We start from the raw sequence: 22,077 nt of genomic DNA, 5'->3' as shown, positions 1-22,077 counted from the left end.
AAGCTGCATGCAAATCAAACCCCACCGGACACCCACAGCCTGGTGGACCCCATCCTCTGCCACACTCACCTGTGGTCCGGTTGTTCCGAAGGAATTCCATCTGCAGCGTCTGCCCCGCCTGTTCTGCAAGAGCCAGGGGCGTGGGGGCCTCAGGGTCCCCTGAGAAGCAGCTGATCCCAGCCCCACAGCCCAGGAGTGCCTGGGTCTCAGCCAGGTCTGTGGTGGTGACTGCAGCACACAAGGCCTAGGAAGAGGCAGGGGAGGGTCAGCCCAAGGAGTGGGGTGCCCACAGGGAAATTGGGTGTCAGGGAGGAGAGGAAAGAAAGCAAAGGAGTCACCCAGGCCTGGCGCAGTCCATCCTCAGACTGAAAAAGAGAACAGGAAGGAAAAAAGAGAGAAGGAGAGAGGGAAGAGAGAGGCCAAGGGGAGGAGGGGCGAGCAGGAGCTGCCTAGCAGAGGCCAGGGGGTCCCAGCTGCCCAGGGCCTCACCCCTGCTAGCAGCCTGGACACAGCTGCCCAGTCAGCCACGGAGCCTCTAGAGGATCTCAAGCTCCCTCTGCCTTGTGGAGGAGCAGGGGGGTGCTTTGTAGCTAATTCCTCCCACATTTGAATTCCTCACCGCCTGCCCAGCCCTCCCAACCAATGGAAGTTGCCGCCCTCCTGGCTTGCAGGCTAGACTGGGTTGGGCTGGGAGCAGGACGCCTGGGTCCCTGGGAGGTGGAGGCCTGGCTCCCACCAGGCTTCTAGCTGGACTGAGTCTGCCTGGGAAGGGCAGCTTGGGGGAGGGGCTGAAGGCCAACCAGAGGTCACAAATGGCATACCCCTGCTTTGGAGCTGGCTGCCTCCCACTCAGGCCCAGCCAGATCAGGGCCTAAGGCTTGGCTCCCAGCCTGTCGGGGCCTGGGGCCCATACGGAGCCTCATCTTGAGTGGGGTGTGGATGGGGGTGGGTCAGAGGAGCCCAGCTGTTTTTCATGAGCCTGACAGGAAATAGCATCCCCATCAAGTTCACTCCTTTTGGCAGGATTCAGAAGCAACAGGACGGGGTGCGGGAGACTGAGGAATCGGGAAGGAGACAGACAGATGCTGGGGACGTAGCCTTGGCCCAAGGGTCAGGCCTAGCTCCTCCTTGCATGGCCAGAACTTTTCATATGGCTTAGCCAGGGGCCCCCTGCCCTCCAAACCTCTGTTTCCCCATATGCCAAAGCAGCTCCCTGAGCTGGTAGATGAGATGGGTTAAGACAGCAAGAGGAACAGGGCAGCAGAAAGACAGTAGGTGGTCCCAAGGGGCCCCAGAGCTGCAGTACCCTGACCTTGTCCAGCTCCTCCTGGTTGCCAAAGAGTGGGTGGTAGCGGCGGTACTTGCCCTCACGGTACTTGGCCTCCAGGTGGCGCCGCCGGGTGCTGGGGCTGCTGCTGGGCTGTAGGGCCTCACTGGGGGGCACGTTGGCTGCCCAGAAGCGGTTTCCAGCACCATTGCCCAGCTGTAAGAAGAGCTGTGGGGGTGGGCAAGAGGTCAGTGGGGCAGCTGACAGCCAGGGGCTGTGCCAGGCAGAAATTTGGTTTCTGAGGTTGTTAGGGATGGGGCTGGGTGAGCCAGGCCATCTGCCCACTTTACCAACAGGGGAGGTGAGGATGGCCTGGCCTGCTATTGGCTGAGGATGCTCCCGCCACCAGCACTGGGCTCTGAGCCTAGGTCCCAGGAGGTCGGCAGCCTGACAGGTGGACACCTCAGGTCCTGCACCTGGTCCCAGGGGCCTTGCTGCTGCCCCATCCAGTTCCACATCTGGGGCTCTGCATTTCTGAGGCTATGATAACTGGGGGTGCCTAACCTGTCAGCCAATGGAGTGGGCAGGGATTTCCGAAACCTCTCCTGTCCCTGACATTCCTCTCTGGGCAAGAAGGATGGGGGCGGATCCTGGGTGAGTGCGGGGATCCAGCATTCAGGGAATCAGTTCCTTCCTTCATCTGGCTCCTCATTCCACAGCCATCGGGCCCCCCACCATGACTCTTTGTCAGATCCTGTGTGGGGTGCTGGGGTCACAGCACAGAACAAAGCAGAACAGTCCCTGCCACTACTGTGTTTTCCAGCAAGTTACCTTCTCTCCCCTGGGCTTCGAAGTCTGTAAACTGCTTAACCTAATCCTAACTCCTGGCTTGTTTTGAAAGTCAGCTAATTAACATATACAAAGTCCTTAGTACTTATGTGCCAAACACACCATGGGGAGGTGGGAAAAGGGTGTGCCACCCCAAGTGCCCTGGAGTCTGCAGCCTGGGTCTAGTCTCCCATTGCAGGTTCTCCCCTGTATCTACCACATATGGGTACTTGGGAGTTTCCAGTACAGGGGCATAAATGTTCACATGTGTGCACGCACAGCACACACACATATACCCACTGGTGCACGTGAGTTCAGATGAAATAAAGGCTGAGAACCTCTGAGGGGGTGTGCAAGGTAAGGGAGATGTCCCTGGGTCAGCCAGGAAGTGGGATGGAAAGAGGCAGGGGTGGTGGTCAACATGCATTTACTGGGTAATCTCAGGCAGATTACAGCCCTGCCCAGGACTTTTCAATGGATGAAAGTTAAATTAAATCAGGGGTCAGCAAATTCTTTTTCTCAAGGGCCAAATAGTAAATATTTTAGGCTTTTTAAACACATGCAGTCTCTGCTTCATTTTCTTTCTTTTTTTTTTTAAATACAACACTTTAAAAATATAAAAACATTCTTAGTTCACTGGCTAGTTTGCTGACTTTGCCAAAAATTGCTTTTCCCAAATCCCCGCCCACTAGATTATCACAAAGGGTCTCTTCCAGCTCCAAGGTGCCGTGGTCAGTGAGACAGAGAAGGGGCTGGGAAACCCGGCAGCTGTTGAATGGGGCAGACCCCAAGTATGGGTGGCAAGCAGGGGCGTCCCCACCTGGATAAGTGTTTCTGTCCACACCTTCCTGTCCATCTTCAGACTCCGCACCTTGGAGATGCCAGCACCCAGGCCACGGTGCTCTCCTGTAGACACACGGCCAGACCTGGAATCACCTCGGCCCTCCCCTTCACAGGAGCACTCACCCAGCCCCACTGTCCACTGGGACAGACAGGGATGAGAGGCCACAGGCAGGCCCTAGTGGGTGGGCCTGCTGGCAGCTCTGGAATTCAGCTGGGCACTCTTGCTCCCCGCAGGGCCGGACTGAGCCCTGTAATCCTCACCTGGGCTCCTGTACCAGCCTCCTGCACCTGGCTCCCTGGAACCATGCTTGGCCTCTTACAGGCCATACTAGCACAGCCCTGCCAGAGGTGATCTCTTTAAATTACAAATCCCTGACTCCCAATCCCTGCTTTCACCCTCCAAGGCTCCCAGAATTAGATCACAACTCCATACCTCCTTACCCTCCATCATCTTTCTACCCAGACTCTCATCACCCATGTCCCCATGGCCACTCCTTCCTGCCATTAGATCTCAGCTGGCATGTCACCTCCTCAGAGAGGACCTCCCCAGCACACTTCCCCAGACCTGCTCCTCCACCTGGATCCCCACATCCAGCCGCCTACAGGTGCCACATAGACTATGTCAGCTCCCAGGAGGACCGAATCCCCAGCATCTGGCAGTGTCTGGCACACAGTGGACCCTTGATTGAGCAGATGAATGAACCTTGGGCTCGACCCTCTTGCATTTCATCTTCCTCATCCAGTCAGTCATTGTGAGTTTTCCACCATAGATCCTGAACAGCCCTCAAATGCTCACAGCTTCTCCAGGCCAGGCTTCCTCCTCCTCCCTCTCCTGGATCCTATGGCAGCCTCCTCACTGGTCTCCAGTCTCGCCCCTTCTAACTCAGCTTCCACCCACCAGTCAGGTTCTGACCAACAAATCTGACCACATCCGAGACAAAATACCAGCTCCTCCCTCTGCATGCAAAGCCCTGCCTGGCCCGGCCCCTGCCAGCTCCTCTTGCTAGGCCAACCTTATTCCTCTGACGTGAGAGGAACACTGGACCCCAACAAGCCTGGGCTCAAATCTGGGCTCACTTACTTGCCAGGTGACTCTGAACAAGCCATTTCCCCTCCCTGTGCCTCCATACCCCGACCCATGATGGGAGAAGTTGAACCCAGCCTGGCAATGTAAGGACTCAAGCACTAATCACAGGGGAAAGGCCTCGTGTGCAGAAGAAGCCTCATCAACAGCAGCTCTCTGACTGCTGTCTCTGCTCTAGGCCCTCCTGCCAGATAGGACACCTGCCATCCCAACTGGCCAGCCCCGCCATGCCTCTGCCTGGTGCCCTGACCCCCGAGCACATACCTGCACAGCGCTTGCAGATGACAACACAGAGGTTGATGGAGGCCCAGTCAGGCTGGGCAGCCCCACAGTCAGCACAGAATCTGTTGGGGGCTGCAGCCCAGATGCGCTCAGCCACCTCCGAGGTAGACAGGGCCTCGGCGATGGCTCCCTGCATGGCCTCCAGCCACTGCTCCTTCTCTAGCTCCGAGTCAGCAGAGAAGCTGGGGACAAAGGAGTGGGGAGGTTGGTGGGGTTAGACTCAGAAGGATTTGGGGGCAGCACGAGGAGGTACAGAATGAAGTGGGGGACAAGGTGTTGGGAGCACTTAGGCAGAAGAGGGAGGCATCCCAGGTCTGGTAGGGAAGGTAGGCGTGGACAAAGTCAAGGACATCAGGAACCTGAGAGCGTATGGGGGCAGAGGAGACCAGTGGGGGGCTCTGCCCAGCCCGGAGAATGAAGGCTGCTGGGAAGAAAATGATGCCTGAGCTAAGACTGGACAGATCAGAAGGCCTGAGCCAGGTGCAGAGATGAAAGGGCATTCTAGACAGAGGCAACAGCATGTGCAAAGGGGCAGGATGGCACATGGGGCATTCCAGGACCTGCAGACAAGAGGGCAGACTGGCAGAGAAGAGGCTGGGAGGTGGACAGGGACAGGCCTGCGCCAGGCAGAGGTAGTGCATGCTGAGGACAATGGAGAGCCCACAGAGGGTTTCAGTGGGAAGGAGGGGAGGGTACAGAGATGTCTTTAAAAGACCCTTCCACCATTCCCATCCTCATTCCTATCCCAACCCAACTGTGACATGCTCCATGACCCCACTCCACAAAGAACTCCACTGGCCCAACATACCCAGACACCTGTGGCCGCCACAGCATGCCCTGCTCTTCAGGGTGGGAGACCCTGGCTGAACAACAAATGGACAACTGTCCCTAAAAAGTTGTTTTTGTTTTTTTGTTTTTTTAAAAAGACCCCTCTGGCTCTTTCTCTGCCACCACCAAGTCACACATGTGACCCTCAGTCTACTTGACCCACAACCCATTGCCACAACCGAGGAAGGCATCGCAGCTGGAGGTGTGATGGCCGTGAACGCCACTTTACGGAGGTGCTGGAGACCTCCTCCTCCACAGCCTCGCATGTGGAATTCGCAAAGCTGCCAAAGGCAGAGCCAAGCGCCAAGCTCGCCTTCCTGTGCTTGCGCCCGAGTGCAATGAGCCACTCATGCCAGCTGGGGGAGGCCCTTTGTGCAGAACACCAAGTCCACCTCTTTAGCGTTGGGGCAACAAGAAACCCAGAAATGGGCAGGCCTCTTTGACAATCAGAGAACGCCCATCAGGCAGGGCTGCAGCTGTGTGGTAGTTAAGGACTATGGCAAAGAATCTCAGGCCAAGGATGTCATCAAAGAGAACTTCAAATGCAAGAAATGAGCCAATAAAAACTTAGCTCTCGGCTGGGTGTGGTGGCTCACGCCCGTAATCCCAGCACTTCGGGAGGCTGGCATAGGCAAATTATGAGGTCAGGCAAATCATGAGGTCAGGTCAAATCATACGTGGCCAATATGGTAAAACCCCATCTCTACTAAAAACATACAAAAACTAGCAGGGCGTGGTGGCACGCACCTGTAATTCCAGCTACTTTGGAGGCTGAGGCAGGAGAATTGCTTGAACCCAGAAGGTGGAGGTTGCAGTGAGCTGAGATCATGCCACTGCACTCCAGCCTGGGTGACAGAGTGAGACTTTGTCTCAAGATGAAGGAAAAATAAGGCCCCCATGGCAGTCAAAGTAGTTGGAATAAAGAGGATGGACGGGCATGGGCAGCCCAAGGGTAAGGAGGTAGGCAGTGGGGCCAAGGGCCCACTAGGCCCAGGCCAGAAGGGTGACAGCAGAGGGATGGGGCCACATTGGGGTAGAAAGGAAAGGCACAGGCCCTTCCCTCTTGGTTGGAGAGACAGGCCCCTAGGAGGAACGGGTGGCTGAAAGGAGGAGATGGCCATAGCTGTCAGACATGCAGGCCAGAGCTCAGCAGAAAGATCCCGCTGAAGACAGAAACCTGGGCTAAGAGCAGAGAGCTGGGAGGGAGCGGGGTGATGCTGGTACTTATTGGGCAGTTACTACTCAGTGTTACAAAGACTTCCTCAGGAAACTGAGGCACGCACAGGACAGGTGATGTCCCAGGTCACACAGCTAGTCACTGGTGGACCCAGGATTATAAGCCAGGCACAGTTCAGTGCCTCAGAGTAGCAGCTGAAGGACTAGGAGTGGGCAAGGCTGCCTGGGGAGAGGGCAGAGGACAGAGAAAGACACCGAAGGACAGCTGAGGTCAGAGGAAACCGAGATGGCAGAACCTTGGGGGCCCAGAGACCGAGGAGCCCCTGATGAGAGACAAGAGCACTCTCCAGGGGTGGCGCAGGCGCAGGGGCAGTGGGTGCAGGAGGCCAGCACAGGCAACCCCTGAGCAGCGCGGCAGGCAGGGAAGGACAGCAGTGACCAAGTGGCACAGGGAGAGAGAGACCTCTTAGAAGGGAGGGAGATCAGAGCGGGTTAGTGAGCAACAGGAGAGGGGCTGTGCAGGGCGGGGCAGGGAGAGGGAACCCATCCCACAAGAAGGGACCGCTTCCCACATTGCACGAAAGGAAAACATCAGGAAGGAGTGAGGGCGCTGGTGAGCCAAGGGGAGGGAGGGTCACCTGAAGATGCGGTAGGGCGTGGTGAGGTCGAAGCTGCGCCGGTCCACTTCCTTCACGTTGCCCACGCTCATGTCGATGAAGGTGATGCCAATGCCCAGCTGGTACTCCTGGAGGGTGGGCGGGAAGGGATGTAGGCAGGGCTTTGGGGGCAGGGCATTCCTCGGGAGGGGAGAGGAAGGGAAGGTGGTGCAACTCAGGGACTGGAGGGTGCCCAGGAGAGGACATGGAAGCTGGGCAGAGTAAAAGACTATGGGTTCAGGGCCCACACAGCAATGAGCAGAGGTGCACGGGCACAGGAGTCAGGTCAGGGATTGGAGGGCACTGCTCAGAGCCGGGGGGAAGCGGTCAGTACTGTGGGGAGCGAGGATGCATCCAAGCAAAGGGCTGGGCTCAGTGTAGGAAAAGAGGGAACAGAAAAGGCAGGGCTCAGGCCCCAGCTGGGCCTGGGGCAGGGAGAAAGGGCAGGATAGGGGGGCGTGGGCAGGGGAGAGGTTCCAAGGCCCCTTAGCACCTCTCGATTCTTGTAGAGCTGTACTTTGTCCCCGACCACGGCCACGTACAGCTTATTCTTGAAGCCACGCAGCTCCAGGCTACCAGCGCGGTCAGGCTGCTCTGAGCCTGGAACTCCAAGCAGATAAGCGCTAGACAGCCGTGCCCGAGCACGCTGCTCAGCCATGGCCTGCTGCAGGGCCTGCATCCACTCCTTCCGCTCCACTGCAGGAGAACGGTGGAGGAGCAAGCTCAAGGTGGGCCTGGCAGGGAGACCCTCAGGGTCTCCTGGCCCTAGGCTCCTCAGGCAACACTTCTGCCAGAAAGCCCACCCAGATTGCCCCCCCATCACTTTGCTTGACTTCTCTGACTTGAATGAGCTCAGGCTCCAATCCCAGCTATGCCGCTGATGCTGGGCAAGTGACTTCACCCCTTCAAGCCTGCTCCCACTGTAAATGGGATCACGAGGTTCCGAGGACCCAGTGACCGTGCCAAGCACTGAGCTGGTCACAGGGGGTGCCCCCTTCCTCCGCCCATCTCACAAAGGGACCACGCCTCCCCGAATGTGATGTGAGAGGGCAGATGAGCCGTGCTTCTCCTCCCACTCCTCTAGCCAAACTTCCAGTCTTCTCTCCCCATTTCCGCACACAAAACATCTCACACTCCCCACCATCACTCTCTGCCCGGAAGGCAAAGGTCCGGTTGTTTGTGATCACTTCAAACTTCTGGTCCCCGATGGCAGCCACACGGGAGACACACGCCATAGAGATAAAGCGCTTGGAGTAAGCGTCCTGAGGGAGAGAGAGGAGCTGTATTTTGGGGTCCAGTACCTCCTTGCTGGCTCCCCCAGCCTTAGCTGAAATGAAGGCTGCAGCCCTATCTCCTGCAGCTGATCAGAGACAAGACCCTGTGCTGACCCTGACTACATTCCTCGGCAGCCCTGGCCAGGAGGACACGGGTCAAGGGGTCAGACGAAAGCTCTGATGAGGACTGCTCTGGGAAGGGACGCCCCCTCGCTCCAGTGCTGGGGTCCAGCCTAGGCTGGAGTAGGGGTCGTGTCAAGGACTGATGCAGGCCTCACCTTGTTACTGTCAAAGTATCGCAGGTGATCAGCATCCAGTCTCACCCATCGTTTCTGATAGATGTAAGATCTGGAGAGGCAGAGGGACAACAGACAAATGATGGGGAAGGGAGGACAGGATCCAGGACCACCCCAGCCCTCGGAAGCCACACTCAGTGTGAGGATCAGCCAGGTTCTAGGAGGAAGGATCCCAAATGGCCACTGGCAAGAAGATGGACTTTATCTACAGCAAGAGTGATTGAAGTCAGTCTCATAGTAGCACACCCCCTTTTTTTTTTTTTTTTTTTGAGACAGAATCTCACTCTGCCACACAGGCTGGAATGCAGTAGTACAGGCCTAGCTCACTGCAGCCTCAGATACCTGGGCTCAAGTGCTTCTCCCACCTCAGTCTCCCAAGTAGCTAGAACTACAGGCATGAGCCACTGTACCCAGCTAATTTTTAAATTTATTTGTAGAGACAAGGTCTCGCCATGTTTCCCAGAGAGGTCTCAAACTCCTGGCTTCAAGCAAACCTCCTACCTTAGCATCCCAAAGAGCTGAGATTATAGGCATGAGCCGTCATGCTCAGCTATTTCCCCATTTTCAGGGCAATAAAATGGGTCTGGAGGGACTCATCGGTGGTCACAGTCTGCCTGGAGGGAGACCTGTGCAAATCATCTCAGGCCCTTCTGGTTTTCAGATCTGTGATACCAGTGTCCTGGAGTCCTGGACACTGCTTGCCTCTATGCAGAGCACAGCAGGAACCAAGAGGTCTCACTCACCCCTGAGGTGGGTTCTTATCCAGCCAGCCGGCCTTGATGACTGGTGTGATGGGGGTGGCGCCCCCAGGCGGCCCGTCCATGGGGTGTGGCGCAGCGACCGGTCTGGGCAAGGGCAAGCTCAGGCTGCTGGTGTGCCATCCGCCACTAGCGAGGGAGAAGGGGATGGGGGCCGGGCTGAGGAGGCGAGGAGGGGGCGGGCTGGGGATGGGCTGGGCCGTGGGAAGGAAAGTGGCCAGACACTCACTTGGGAACGCCCTCATAGTCGTGGTCATCCTCATCCTCATCTCCTTGGTCGTCCCCAGACAGTTCCTCCCCTTCGCTCAGCAGACTGGCCACGCGCACGGCCCGTGGGATTCGGCTCGGTGGGGGCTCCTCCTGCCCTCAAGACCCACTCAGCGTCATCCTTCCCTTCAAGCCCCAGATCACACCCACCCAGGGGCTGCCACGCCCCTTCTGTCCACACAGCCCAAACCCACACAGCTCAGCACTTTTAGTTCTGTTTCCTCACATTCCCCTCCCCCTGCCAGCCGAGATCACACAGGGACCCAGATCACAGGGACAGTAGAGCCAGTGGCAGACACGGACCTAGGACACAGACAAAAACAGAAAGATGAAGGAACAGAGAAAAAGACTGAGGGCTAGAAAGGCAAGACAGACAGACAGAGGAATGCAAGAAGTGAAACAGAGATGGACACTCCAGGACAGGACACACACTCCCAAAGCAGAGCGTGGGAGAGGCCATGTGCCCACCCCCATGCAGCCAGGGCCTGGGGGAGCCACACCAGAGCCCAGACCCTGGCCCAGGGCGCTGCGGCTGCATGTAACTCCTGACCCCTGTATGGCAAGACAGTGAAGCGGGGAAAGGAGAAGCCTCCCGGGAAATGGCTGCCACTCTCTGTCTGGTGGTCCCCAGAGTCTGACAGGCAGCTGGGCACCCCACATACACACTGACAGGCAGACAGCCCTATGCCCAGTCCCACCTTCTTGGTCATCACTCTGGCTGGGGCCCCTGGCCCCTCCTCTGGGACCTCATCGTAGTCAGAGTCATCTGGTAAGAAAGGGTTTGGGGGGACTCAGGGCAAGGGGCCTGGCCTCCTCTCCTGGGGTACCACACTGGGCTTCACAAAGCCTCCCCCAGGCCAAGACCCCCACCTCTACCTCTCCCTGGCTTTCAGGAAAAGGTGCAGGGGATAGAAAGTGCTATTTATATACCCTCAGGCCTCATAAGACTGCACTAAGGGGTGGCCAAGGAGTGGATGGGCCACCAGAGAGGTCTGAGCCAGCAGTGAGGTTAGGGGTCGGGCTAAGGACTGTCCAAAACATGCTAAAAGGGCAACACAAATCAAGAAATGAGGCCAACCCCAGAAAAAGCAAACCACCCAACACCTTGGAAATCAGACCATGGACAAAGCCACCCATGGCCCCACACTTAACAGTCAGGAGGTGGGACAGGTGGGTGCTGTCTCCATCGTGAGGATGAAGAGAATGGCGCTCAGAGAGCTGTGGCCTACCCATGGCCACACAGGGGGCTGGTGGCAGGGCTGCACAGAAAGGAGTGTGATCCTCGCATGCCCTCCAGGGGCCTGATCCCAGAGATCCCCGGCCCTCCCCAGACCCATATCCCCTGGCTGCAGCACTCACCAAACTCCGGGAACAGGCGTACGGGCTTTGGAGGTATCTCTGGGGGACAGGGAGGTGGAGATGGGGAGTGGGGAGGCGCCTGGGGGAGGGAGGACAGGGGCTCCTCAGGCTCTGGCTGGGGAGGGGATGACAATGATGGCAGCAATGACTCCTCTTCCTTGGAGGGCAGGCTGGGAACAGAACAAAAGTTGGGCATCACTAAGCAACAGAGCTGAGACTGAAACCTACTGAGCCCCACCCAGCTCACCTGAACTGCAGCCAAGCTCAGGCACTATACAAACTCACACAGACAGGAACCCTCCCCTGATTCTCCAAGGCCAAGTTCAGGGTCTCCTGGGCTCTCACAGGCATACAGTGTCCCCCTCTGTCTAGCACAGATCACACTGCTCCTGACAGACTGTCTTCTGAAGGGCTTTGGCATCAAGGACATGAATTCTAATCCTGCCTTAGTTTCTTAGTTTTTGTGTGTCCTGGGGTGAGCTCCTAGCCCCTCTGAGCCTCAGTTTCTTCTTCTGTAAAATAGGGGCTCTATCACCGACCTGGCAGAGTGCTAGGAGGATTAACCAAGACAGGAGGTGTCACGTGCCAGCATACAGAATGCACAGGGACCACATGCTGGAACAAGGTGCCTGAGCCCTGGAGGCCTGGCCCCACCAGCTGTCTCTGCCGGTGTCCTGCAGGGGCCAAGGAGGAGAATCAGGGTGGATGGGCAACTTTTCCCTGGGTTATTTTTGACCTTGTCTGTTGCCTTAATGTTCCTTAATGTTCCTGACGGTGTGTGGCTACCATGAAAGCAAGGAGGGGCTGGGAGGCAGTGACAGGGCCTGCCTGGGCGTGGTCATGATGCCAGGTTTTTACTCCTGCAGTGGCCTCCACCAATAACACCCTCCTCCCTGTTCTCTGCCTGGGAACATCCACTCATTTTTTAAACCTTTTTTTCTTAAGAGACTGGGTCTCACTCCGTGGCAGACTGGAGGGCAGTGGCGTGATCACAGCCTCAAACTCTTGAGCTCAAGTGATCCTCTGATTTCAGCCTCCCCAGTAGGTGGGTCTCAAGGTATGCACCATCATGCCTGGATGATTTTTAAATTTTTTGTAGAGACTGGGTCTCATTATATTGTCCAGGCTGGTTTTGAACTCCTGGCATCAAGCAATCTTCCCACCTCCCCTGATTCTTCCCACTCACCCTGGGAGGTGGGAAGCAACCCTTTAACTCTAAAACCACACTGCCCTTCTCTGAAAGTCTTCCCTGACCCCTCCTTTATGCTGCTCTCCATTAAGAGCTTCATACAAATTATTCTAAATGACATTTTTCAAAGTGTCTCCTTTGTGCCAAGATCCGAACCCTGACTCCAAAGTTTATGAGCTTCTTAGGACACTTGGCTTCTTCTATGTCGCCTTCTACTGCACTTTTCTCTTCTCCAAGTGTAGATAAAAGTTAAGCAAACCCTTTCCTCTTCTGTGAGAAGAGCTGACCTTCAGCTAGGTTTCCAGCTCTGTTCCCCTGGAAACCTGCAAACGATAGCATGTCAGCCACGTTACCAGGCAACCACTGCCTCTGGCAGCACGGCCCGCGCAGGAACAGTGTCTGGACAGAGAGAAACTATAAGCAGATTCTACACCTGGTAGAGAAAACGGAGCTTTGAGCTTCGCCCAGTACGGTGTTTTGCAAACTGGGCACATCCCATGTAGGGACTTGGAGCCACGCCTGTGGGGATGTTAAAAGACTATTGGCCCCTTAGGTAAGAGCTTTTAAAGCTGGCTGGCTCCCTGTGAGTCACTATCCGCTGTGAAACCCAGTCCTTCACTCCTGAGCTGTCACTTGGAGGGCCACAGAGAACGGCCCCTGGACAGCTGTGTGGGCTGTGGTTCGGATCACTTCAAGGACCCCTCGGCAGACGAAAGCCTGTCACTGCACTGGTGGCAAGCTGCTCCCTACCTGACGGGCCTCTCTAGGAATCTGAAGCCAAGGGGGGGCCCACCGGAGTCTTGAGTCGAAATGTACTTTCATAGCTGGACCTATGAAGATCCCCTGGTAGGCACTGACCTGAGTCCCTTTGGGGCAGGGGCAACACTTGACTTGGTCCCCCCAAAGCCCAGTCAGTAGCAAGAGTATGCGGGCCAGGTGGGTGAACAGCTGGGCAGGTAGGCAGCAGGAGGAAGGGAAGGCAACGGAAGGGATAAGCAATGACCAAGTGACCGAAGGAGTGCCCGAAGGCCCAACAGCATGACCTGGGGTGCTGGCCCAACTGGCCACCTGCGATTCCCTTAGAGACTTCTTGATGAGTAAATCAATCCATCACTGCTGCCTCCCGGAGCCCAAGAGGAAGGGGCGTGGAGGCCAGGCCTGGGATCAGCAGAAAGCAGAATTCTAAGTTGTCAGACCACAGCCAATCAGACCTCAGTCCAGGGAGGTGGGGACAGGTGCCATCCCTCCAATGCCAAGCCAGCTTGAAGGGGTTGGGCTCCCAAAGCTCTCCCAGATCTGAGGGCCAGAGCTGAGGGGAAGGTGGTACCATAGAGAAAAATTGCCCACCTGCTCATCCTCATCCTTGGGGTCCGGCAGTATCGGCCCCTCCTCTGGCACCACAGTGAATTTCCCACCACTGTCCTGATCCGCTGCGAGGGGTCTGCCCATCTTGGGCAGCAAGCAGGTTCCCTGAAGCAAACTCCACACCCTCCTTCCTCACTGGGGTATCTCCAGCACTCAGCAGGGACTTACAGACACCTGGATTCATTAACTGTGTGTGCGCGTGTGTCCGCATGTATGTTCCCAGCCATTTTCTAAGCACCTGACATGGATTCCTCATTTATCTACTCATTACAGGTGCTCTGTAAGGTAAGGCTCATCATGATTCCACTTTACAGAGGAGGAAACCGAGGCAAAGAAATGCTAGGTTATTTGTCCTTGGTGCCACAGCGGGGATTGAGCCCTGGCAGCCCAGCACCATAGCCGAGCAAACGAGGCCATGCAGAGTCCCAGGGCTTCTCTGAGGCCAGCCTCCTCCCACGGGCCACCAGAACTCAGGACCCATCTGAGAGGGAACACATCATTGCCCTGACCACAGCAGGAAGGGAGAGGGAAACTGATGCAAAGGGTCCTCTCCCAGTAGAGCTTCCACAGGGAAGGCGCCATGTCTCACGAAGGTGATATAAGGGGTTCCTCTCAGAAGCCTCCTGGCAATTCTAGCCACCTCCTCCAGGAAGCCTCCTGGCTGCTCCCAGCTTGCCTGCTTACCACAGGATATCAGGGCACTGCTGAGTCAGGACGGAGCCCAGGAAAAGGAGAAGTGCTTTCAGGAAGGCACAACATATGGGAAAACCCCAAGGAAGGGGCAGTGACCCCCTACCAAGAATAGGGCCCAAGCAATGTCCCTGCCATAACTGGAGTCCCAGCCTCTCACTGCTTGCAACACTAAGAGTAAGGCCCTGCTCCAAACCCGAGGTCCAGCTGAGGCCCAGCTGGGATGTCACTCACTGACTTCTCACCCACTGGGCCCCGTCCTTAACGGCAATACCTCCAAGCCTTCACTCACGGTTTCCTCCTCCTCTCCTCTCTCCCTCCCGTAGCCACAGAAGCCCACCTCCACATCAAAATGCAGCTCAGCGGGCCTCCTCCTCTAGACAACCTCCAAGATTCTCCCACAGAGCTTCTCCCCACTCACCCCGCACTCCTGGCTCCCTGCTCCTTCAGCCTTTTCTCCTCTACCCAAGGGGCATGTGAACCCACCTGCTCACCCACTATTCCCCAGAGACTAGGCACGCCAGGCAGCTAAGGGTCTGGTTCAGCCTAAATCTGTTTTATAGAATCAGAAAAAACATACAAGCAGACCTCATGCTGGGGGTTATGGGACATGGGAGGGTCTCAAGCCAGAATGGGTCAGAGGAGGGTGACCACATAATTAATCGTATAAACCAGAAACACAGCCAGGCACAGTGGCTCAAGCCTGTAGTCCCAGCACTTTGGGAGGCCGAGGCAGGTGCATCACGAGGTCAGGAGTTCAAGATGAGCCTGGCCAAGATGGTGAAACCCCCATCTCTACTAAACATACAAAAATTAGCCAGGTGTGGTGGCAGGTGCCTGTAATCCCAGCTACTTAGGAGGCTGAGGCAGGGAATTGCTTATACCTAGGAGGCGGAGGTTGCAGTGAGCAGAGATTGCGCCAGTGCACTCCGGCTTGGGCGACAGAGCAAGATTCCAGCTTAAAAAAAATAAAAATAAAAAATAACCAGAAACACCTCTAAGAGTTAAAAGAAGCACTAGTAATAACTATGTCAGGGCAGCAGACACAAACGGGGCCTGTCCCAGGTAAGATGAGATGTGTGGTCACTCAGTTAACTAAAAAGAGGGCTTTGGAGCCAGGTGGACCTGGGCTTGAACCCAGTTCAAACACTCATTGGTTTGAGACTTTGAGCAGATCCCTTCCTCTCAGAGCCTCAGTTTCCTCACTGATCTGTCTCCAGGCTCACTGATAATTCAGTAAAGGAGGGATACTTGCACATGGCATCAGCACAACCTCTTCACCTTGAAGGAGACCCAGGCCCCTGCAGGCTGAGCCGGGAACCAGCTTCATAGCCTCAGCAGCCTCTCATGCCACCTCCTTCTTCACCCCTGCCCCTTCCTATCTTTCTATCTACACCAATCTCCGGCCAAAAGAACCAGCTCACTTTGAGGGCAGGAAGGCCACACAGTGGGACAGTGTGCATATCTCAGGCTGACACTGGACTCACTCGCTGACTGAGCTGCAGTCTATCAAGGCATACTTACAGGCCTCTGCATACCCTGTTCCTTCCACCCGGAACACCCTTCCCTGCCCAGCCAACTCTTACTCCTCCTGCAAAAGCCCAAATCACACGTCCAACCTCCCCGCTATCGCAAGCCTCCTCTCACATCTCAGGCTGATCTGGGGCCTCCCTGGGGCTCCCTGAGCCTCCACACTTCTGATCACTCAGTATGGTCATATGGGTCAATGTTTGCTTCAATTAACTGCCTCAGAGGCCTAAGAACTCAGACCCAACCCCTTCCCAGAGTCACCACTTCCCCACAAGATGTCACACGGGCGTTGGAGAGACCTGGCCCAATCCCAGCCCCTGGACTCTCACCAGCAAGGCTGCAGGTACAATGATCTGGGGACATCTGTGTCCCACCCTGATGTTCCCTTTCCACAGGGGGAAACTGTCCCAGCTGCCCGCTTCCTCACTCATGCCCTAGACTGCTCAAGACCCCAGGCCTCAGTCCTGTGCCTCCTGCTTCCTCTGTGGCTTTTCCCCTTCCTCCTCCATCATGAGACCCAAAGGTCATCCCCTCCAGCACTCTCCTGGTTCTGTTCTGCTCACTTTGGCCAAGGCCTGGCCAGCACAGACAGCCCTTCCGAGGGTCTCACTTGCTAGAATGGGATGTCCATGATCTGCCTCTCAACTTCTGCACAAGCTGAGAGTCCCTAGGGCCAGTCCTCTCCATGCCGCCAGCAGTACCCAGCAGAGAGGGGGCTTCAGCAAGTGTGTGCTGAATGACCACCACCCGACTCGCATCCTCATCATTGGAGAAGGTCAGCAGCTCCCCAGCCTCTCCATACAGCAGTGCCCAGTTAACCTGGAGCGCATCCTCACAACCACGCCTTCACCCAGCTCTCAGCACTTCTCCCTGGGACAACAGCCACCACTTGCTAAGCATTCACTATATGCCAAGCATTCTGCTAGGGGCTTTTTTTCATGTAATGACCTGGGATTATTAATTCCACTGTGCTCAGGACAGGCCTCCTCCTCCAGGAAGTCCATCAGACTGCTCCCTCTTCTAAGCCCACACAACCTGTTTGGCCTTCCACCACCAGACCTCCACTCAGCTTCCCACAGGCCAGCCCTGTCGGCAAGAGGTGGCAGAGGCCTCCTTTCCCATAGCAGCTCTAAGCACATCCCAGGCACGGCCCTGGGCTGGTTCCTGAGGGAAGAAGTGGGAGGAAGTTCAGTCCTCAGGGAGCTCACTGAGCCGCTCCTGGGTCCAGGCCAGCCAGGCAGAAAGAGCAGGTGCAGGTATCTGCTGGGCCCTATGGAAGAGATGAGCCGAGGGCAAAGGACAGGGCTGGAGAGCACAGGGTGTGTGGCCAGGACTTGGTAGAGACCTATGTCCCCAGTAACCCGAGCACAGGATTGTTGAGTTCATCAGAGATCCACAGTAGCTGAGGGGACAGGAGACCACCCCCTACACTCCATAAGCACCCACCACAGCACCAGTCCTGGGGGGGAGAGGTAAGAAGCACACTATCTCCCCATCACCCAGGGGAGGGAGGTCTGAGGTGGAAGGTTCAGCATCACAGCACCCTTGAACTTGACAGTGAGATAAGCCAAACGAAGCCTCCCTGAGGGAATCCCCAGAGGGGTGCTGGGAGCTAGGAGCAGAGAATTGAGGAGATTAGCACCAGGCCCACAAGCGGCAGAACCCCAAAGAGGAGCATTCTGTGAGAAAGACCCAGAAAACAGGCACTGTGGGCTCCTGGTGGACCCAGGAGAGGTGTATGGGGAGGCAGAGACCTAGAAAGCCCAGGGGAGAGGGAGGGATGAGAGAGAGAGAAAAGGAAAAGGCAAGGGAAAAAGAGAAGAAGTAAAGAAAGTGAAAGATAAAGCCCAACGAGAAAAAAAGAGAAGGGGGAGGAGAACAGCACAGAAAAACCAGGCCAGAGGTGACAGACAGGGGCTCCAGCCCTCCCAGGGCATCCTCCTACCTGCCAACAGCAACAAGAGCAACGGCAGCCCCTCGATGGCCCCTCGCTCACCCTCAGATGCCTGTGGGTCTTGGGGCCGAGGACTCCCACGGTTCTGGCCAGACGGGTGCGTATGCCCAAGAATGTCGTGTACCTGTAAGCCCGGCCCCTGGTCCCTGGCCCCTGGATGGGTCTGAGGCTGCGTTCGCTTAGCAGTTTTTGGGTCCAGGTATGGCTTTGCACCTATGATTTACGTCTTTAAGTGTTTGTGAAGCACTTCTCTACACGCGTGTGCGTGTGTGTGTGTGTGTTTCTGTGTATAACTGTGGATCTGTCCAGGAGGGAAGAGCAGACAGAGAGGAAAGAGGAGAGAGAGCACGCGTGTGTGTGTGTGTGTGTGTGTGTGTGTGTGTGTCTGTCTGTCTGTCTGTCTGTCTGTCTGCACCTAGCTCTGGTCTCCCGGAGGCTTCCTGCTTTCTGCCTCCCCCACCCCCTGTAGCCGTGGCCAACATACACACTTCCTGAACACTGAGAAAGAAAAAAGTCACCCAGAATCCCCTGGGGCAGATACTTCCTCCCCGCCCCCAGGCTGCACCCCCTCCCAAACTGGGATGGGACAACCAACAGTGTCCACTGCTCTTGCAAGGCCTAACAGGGTGGACGCCCAGGAAGTCCTGACTGAGAAGCCCTGGCGGTGGCCTCTCCCCTACCCCACCCGCATAAGGAGGCCCAGAGAGGCTGGGAAAGAGGCTCTTTCAAGGGCGAAAGTTCTGCCCTGGCAACAAGTGATCAGCCTCCAGGAAGACCAGCTATTGGCTGGGCTGCAGGGCAGTCAAGGGCACAGGAGGGAAACCTGGCAGCATGGCTCTAGCTGGGCAGCTGCCTTCTCGGCACACACTCCCTCTTCCTGAGGTGCCTCCAAGCATCTAGGCATTAAAGAGGGACACCAAAGCCCGGAGCAAGCTGGGATGGGATCTGCGACGTGACCTTGGAACTTCACATCACAAATGACCCCTCTGCCACCTTCAGGGAAGCCAGTTCACAGGGCTCACGTCTGCAACGCTCAGGGCTGAGTAAACCTGACCTGAAGCCAGGAGGCAGGGTCTGGACACCAGCTTCCCCTCTGCCAGGCTGGGTGACTCCGGGCAAGTTTCTCAGAATCTCTGGACTCCTCAGCAAGCGCCCCAGCACGAGCTTAAATTAATGGTATGGGGCCAAGTGCGATGGCTTACACCTATAATCCCAGTGCTTGGGGAGGTTGAGGCAGGACGATTGCCTGAGCCCAGGAGTTTGAGACCAGCGTGGGCAACAAAGCAAGACCTCGTCTTTACAAAAAATTTAAAAATTAGCCAGGCATGGCACCGCACACTTGTAGTCTCAGCTACTCGGGAGGCTTAGGTGGGAGGATGGCTGGAGCCCAGGAGTTCGAGGCTACAGTGAGCTATGATGGCACCACTGCGCTCCAGCCTGGGCAACAGAGAGACCCTGTCTCTGTTAACAATGATGATGATAATAACGGCATGGGGTGCAGACTCTGGGGGTGGTGTGGAGTCCCCACAGGCCAGGCAGAATGATGAGCCTGGTTCTGAGAGTCCTGGGTCATGCCAGGACAGGGAGGAGGGAACTCTATCCTTGCTTGTTTTCTGATTTGCCTAAACCTTGGTCTGTGGCCTAGAATCCTGTCCCAGCAGCCCTGTTCTCCCAACCTGTCTCCTCTGAAGACCTCCCTCTTCCTAAAACATCCGGGATGACATAGGTTGGGTAGTAGGATGGGGGAAGGGGAGCTGGGGCAGTGAGCTCAGGGCCCTATGGCCCAGCTGTGCTGACAGCGCCCACTGGGTGCTGAGTCACATGCATGTTTACTCACATGCACCCCAAGCTCAGCACCTGCCAGTACACAGCTCGCATTGGCATTCATCTACTCACCCACACGATATACTTCCCGAGGGCCCAGGAGGCACGCAGCATTGTTCTAGATGTTTGAAATTCAGCAGCAAACAAAATCGACCAGGATCCTGGCCCCAGTGGAGCTGACATCCTAATGGGCTCACTCTCATGGCAGCATATGTACACACACATGCACACACTGGCTCAAGCCTGACAGTGCACAAATAACACACATGCCATGTAATGCTCAAACAGCATGTGCACACTCACACATGTACTCACATACTGTCGGGGTTCCCACCACAGCAGTACACGTGAGCACAAAGGTCCCCATAAACTCCCACACACACCACTTCATGTCACTGCTGAAACTGCACAAATCTCTACACGCTTTTACATCTTAGTATCACACACTCTCAGAACCCGTCTGAATGTATAAATGCACAGACACATGACTACCCTGACAGCCTGCACAGCCACCTGCACCCATCTCTACGGGTGCACACACAGACGGCCCCAGGCATGCCTCACACTGATTCAAGACCCTGCGAGTACACACGTGCACATGCATCCATCCGCCCCCACACCTCACGAGGGAGCCTGGAGATGACAGGCCTCAGCTACCACATGACCTGTGTGAAAGGCCCCAAGGTTGAGGGAGTGAGTTCCCCATCACGAGGAGTTGCAAGCAGGGGTAGGAAGCTCATGTCATGTGACATTGTGGTGGGACTCCCACAAGGGGGTGGGCAGGAGCAGTGTTCCTCCACATGCCATGGAGCCTGGGGGTCACAGGAAGGGGCTGAGAAGGGGCAGGGTGGCCAGTCGGGCTCCATGTTGGGCCCCACCCTGATCACCACAGGACCCGGCTCACAGGAGGCTCCATCTGCTGTGAGTTTTCCTACCACAGGGCTTTGAAGACTTTGTACACTCTCTGAGCTGATTGAGTACAAAGCTGAGGTCTGCAGATGCCCACGACTCCAACTGCCAAAGACCCCCAGACACAGAAGCCAGGCTTGGCAGCTTACCCACCCTACTCTGCTGTGAGAAATAATTCCAAATTGCAGGAAATAATTTGCACAGGACAGATTTTGAGTCCTCGAACTACAGGGAGCCAGACCGCCTCCTGACCACGGGGCCTGGTCTCCTCCTCATGTTGGCTAAGTGGCTACGTTCACACAGGCTCTGAGAGTAGGGGTTGGTACCCTGGGGCCCAGGGGCGTGGACAGGGCTCTCCTCCTACCCAGCAAGCCTCCTGAACTCAGATGTCAGTACCAGGAGGGGCCAGCAGGCTGTGGAGGACCATGGAGGGCACCTGATGGGGAAACAGGCCCAGAGGAGCAGGTCCTCATCAGAGTCACACAGCTAGCTGGGCCCAACCCAGGCATCCTGCCTTCTCAGCAGAAACCCAGGCCTCTACTGCCCGACTGGGGGTCATAGGAAGGGCCTGAGAGGGGACCTGGCCAGGGCCCTGCCTCTTCCCTTTGTTCACCCACTTCGAACCCCAGAGACAGACAGACTTTGTCTCCTCTATCCTCTCTCCCGGCTATCTCCTCTCTCTTTCTCTCCCCAGCCAGCTGTTGGGGTTGAAATAGAAATTGCTCCTGCATACAGAAGAATGGTCACTAGAGGGCGCAAGGACACCAGGAAACTTCCATCTGAGCCTCCCTCTAGGCTCCTGAAGAGACCCTATACCTGTTACCAGTTGTGTAAACCCTGGAGGAGCATGTACCCTTTTTGTGCTTCCACCAATCAACACTCAAAACACCACAGCACTAGCTCGGCTTTCAAGGTCCACTGACTTAATACTCCTCCCTGGGTGGGAAGAATCTCCCACATCTGCCCTACAAGGCCCCCTTGACTATACACTTGGCCTCGATGCAGCCAGGGCCCCCCTGCCTGCTGTCTCTCAGATTCGTTCCTGTCCTGCGTGAAGCCAGCACACGAATCTCCCAGGAGTCCTGATGCAGGGATCGATGAGACTGTGGAAGCACAGAGCCCAGCAGAGTGCCTCAAAACAAACAGTGGGGACCAGGAGACCGCTTTCCACACACCCCTTCCTCCTCTAAGAAGCCTTCCAAGACTAGCCAGACTTCACCCAAGTGCTCCACCAAATCCCGCCCCCCCCCACCCTGAACACATATCTACCGTCTGGGGATGCTCCCTGACAGCCGGGCACCCTAGTAGATGGCAGGAAGGGAGGGTACCTGTGAAGGAGATTAACATGGAACATCCACAGGAGCTAGGAGAAACTCAAGAAAAACACAGGGTACCAGGAGCCCAGGAGGGAAAACAGTTCTGAGAGGGAGGGCATGCAGGATGAGGCCTGAGACGTGTCCCGGGATTTGGTGACATTTGGCAATGGGAGAAGTGAGCAGGGTGTGAAAGAGAACAGCACCAGGACCTGGGCAGTCCCCTCAGCCCTGCCCCAACCCTCCAGTTTTCCGTTTCCTCCACGTGTTGCCTCCTGATGCCCTGCACTAGCTCACACCTGCCAGGTCCCAAGCTGAACTCGACTTCCTCTCACACTCACTTCTGTTCCTGGGTCTCTGGATCAGTGACGGCACCACTGTCCAC

At 56.3% G+C, this 22,077-nt stretch overlaps 1 protein-coding gene across 7 annotated transcripts in view; it reads right to left on the bottom strand.

Annotated features, from left to right (window-relative positions):
* Positions 1 to 22,077, bottom strand: part of ARAP1 (ArfGAP with RhoGAP domain, ankyrin repeat and PH domain 1) — a 47,657-nt gene that overhangs the window by 24,813 nt on the left and 767 nt on the right. For 5 of the 7 annotated variants that reach the window (XR_012518071.1, XR_012518072.1, XM_039470566.2 and 2 more), the window contains exons 2-13: positions 10,919 to 11,088; positions 10,258 to 10,325; positions 9,522 to 9,652; positions 9,278 to 9,421; positions 8,517 to 8,586; positions 8,106 to 8,226; positions 7,458 to 7,660; positions 6,947 to 7,053; positions 4,287 to 4,486; positions 2,916 to 3,001; positions 1,313 to 1,495; positions 70 to 244 (exon numbers count right to left, since the gene is read on the bottom strand). Coding sequence is in view for 5 of the 7 variants with exons in the window: in XM_039470566.2 (XP_039326500.1) it covers positions 70 to 244; positions 1,313 to 1,495; positions 2,916 to 3,001; positions 4,287 to 4,486; positions 6,947 to 7,053; positions 7,458 to 7,660; positions 8,106 to 8,226; positions 8,517 to 8,586; positions 9,278 to 9,421; positions 9,522 to 9,652; positions 10,258 to 10,325; positions 10,919 to 11,088 (1,658 nt within the window). In the remaining 2 variants the exon portion in view is untranslated. Of the gene's footprint in view, positions 1 to 69; positions 245 to 1,312; positions 1,496 to 2,915; positions 3,002 to 4,286; positions 4,487 to 6,946; positions 7,054 to 7,457; positions 7,661 to 8,105; positions 8,227 to 8,516; positions 8,587 to 9,277; positions 9,422 to 9,521; positions 9,653 to 10,257; positions 10,326 to 10,918; positions 11,089 to 17,688; positions 21,601 to 22,077 lie in introns of those variants that run through there. The other 2 variants (XM_039470570.2, XM_039470571.2) reach the window with 1 other exon arrangement.

This window comes from Saimiri boliviensis, chromosome 6 (assembly GCF_048565385.1).
Source record: "Saimiri boliviensis isolate mSaiBol1 chromosome 6, mSaiBol1.pri, whole genome shotgun sequence".
NCBI lineage: Eukaryota > Metazoa > Chordata > Mammalia > Primates > Cebidae > Saimiri > Saimiri boliviensis.
The sequence above is the reverse complement of the archived record's forward strand: the minus strand, read 5'-3'. Positions and strand labels throughout refer to the sequence as shown.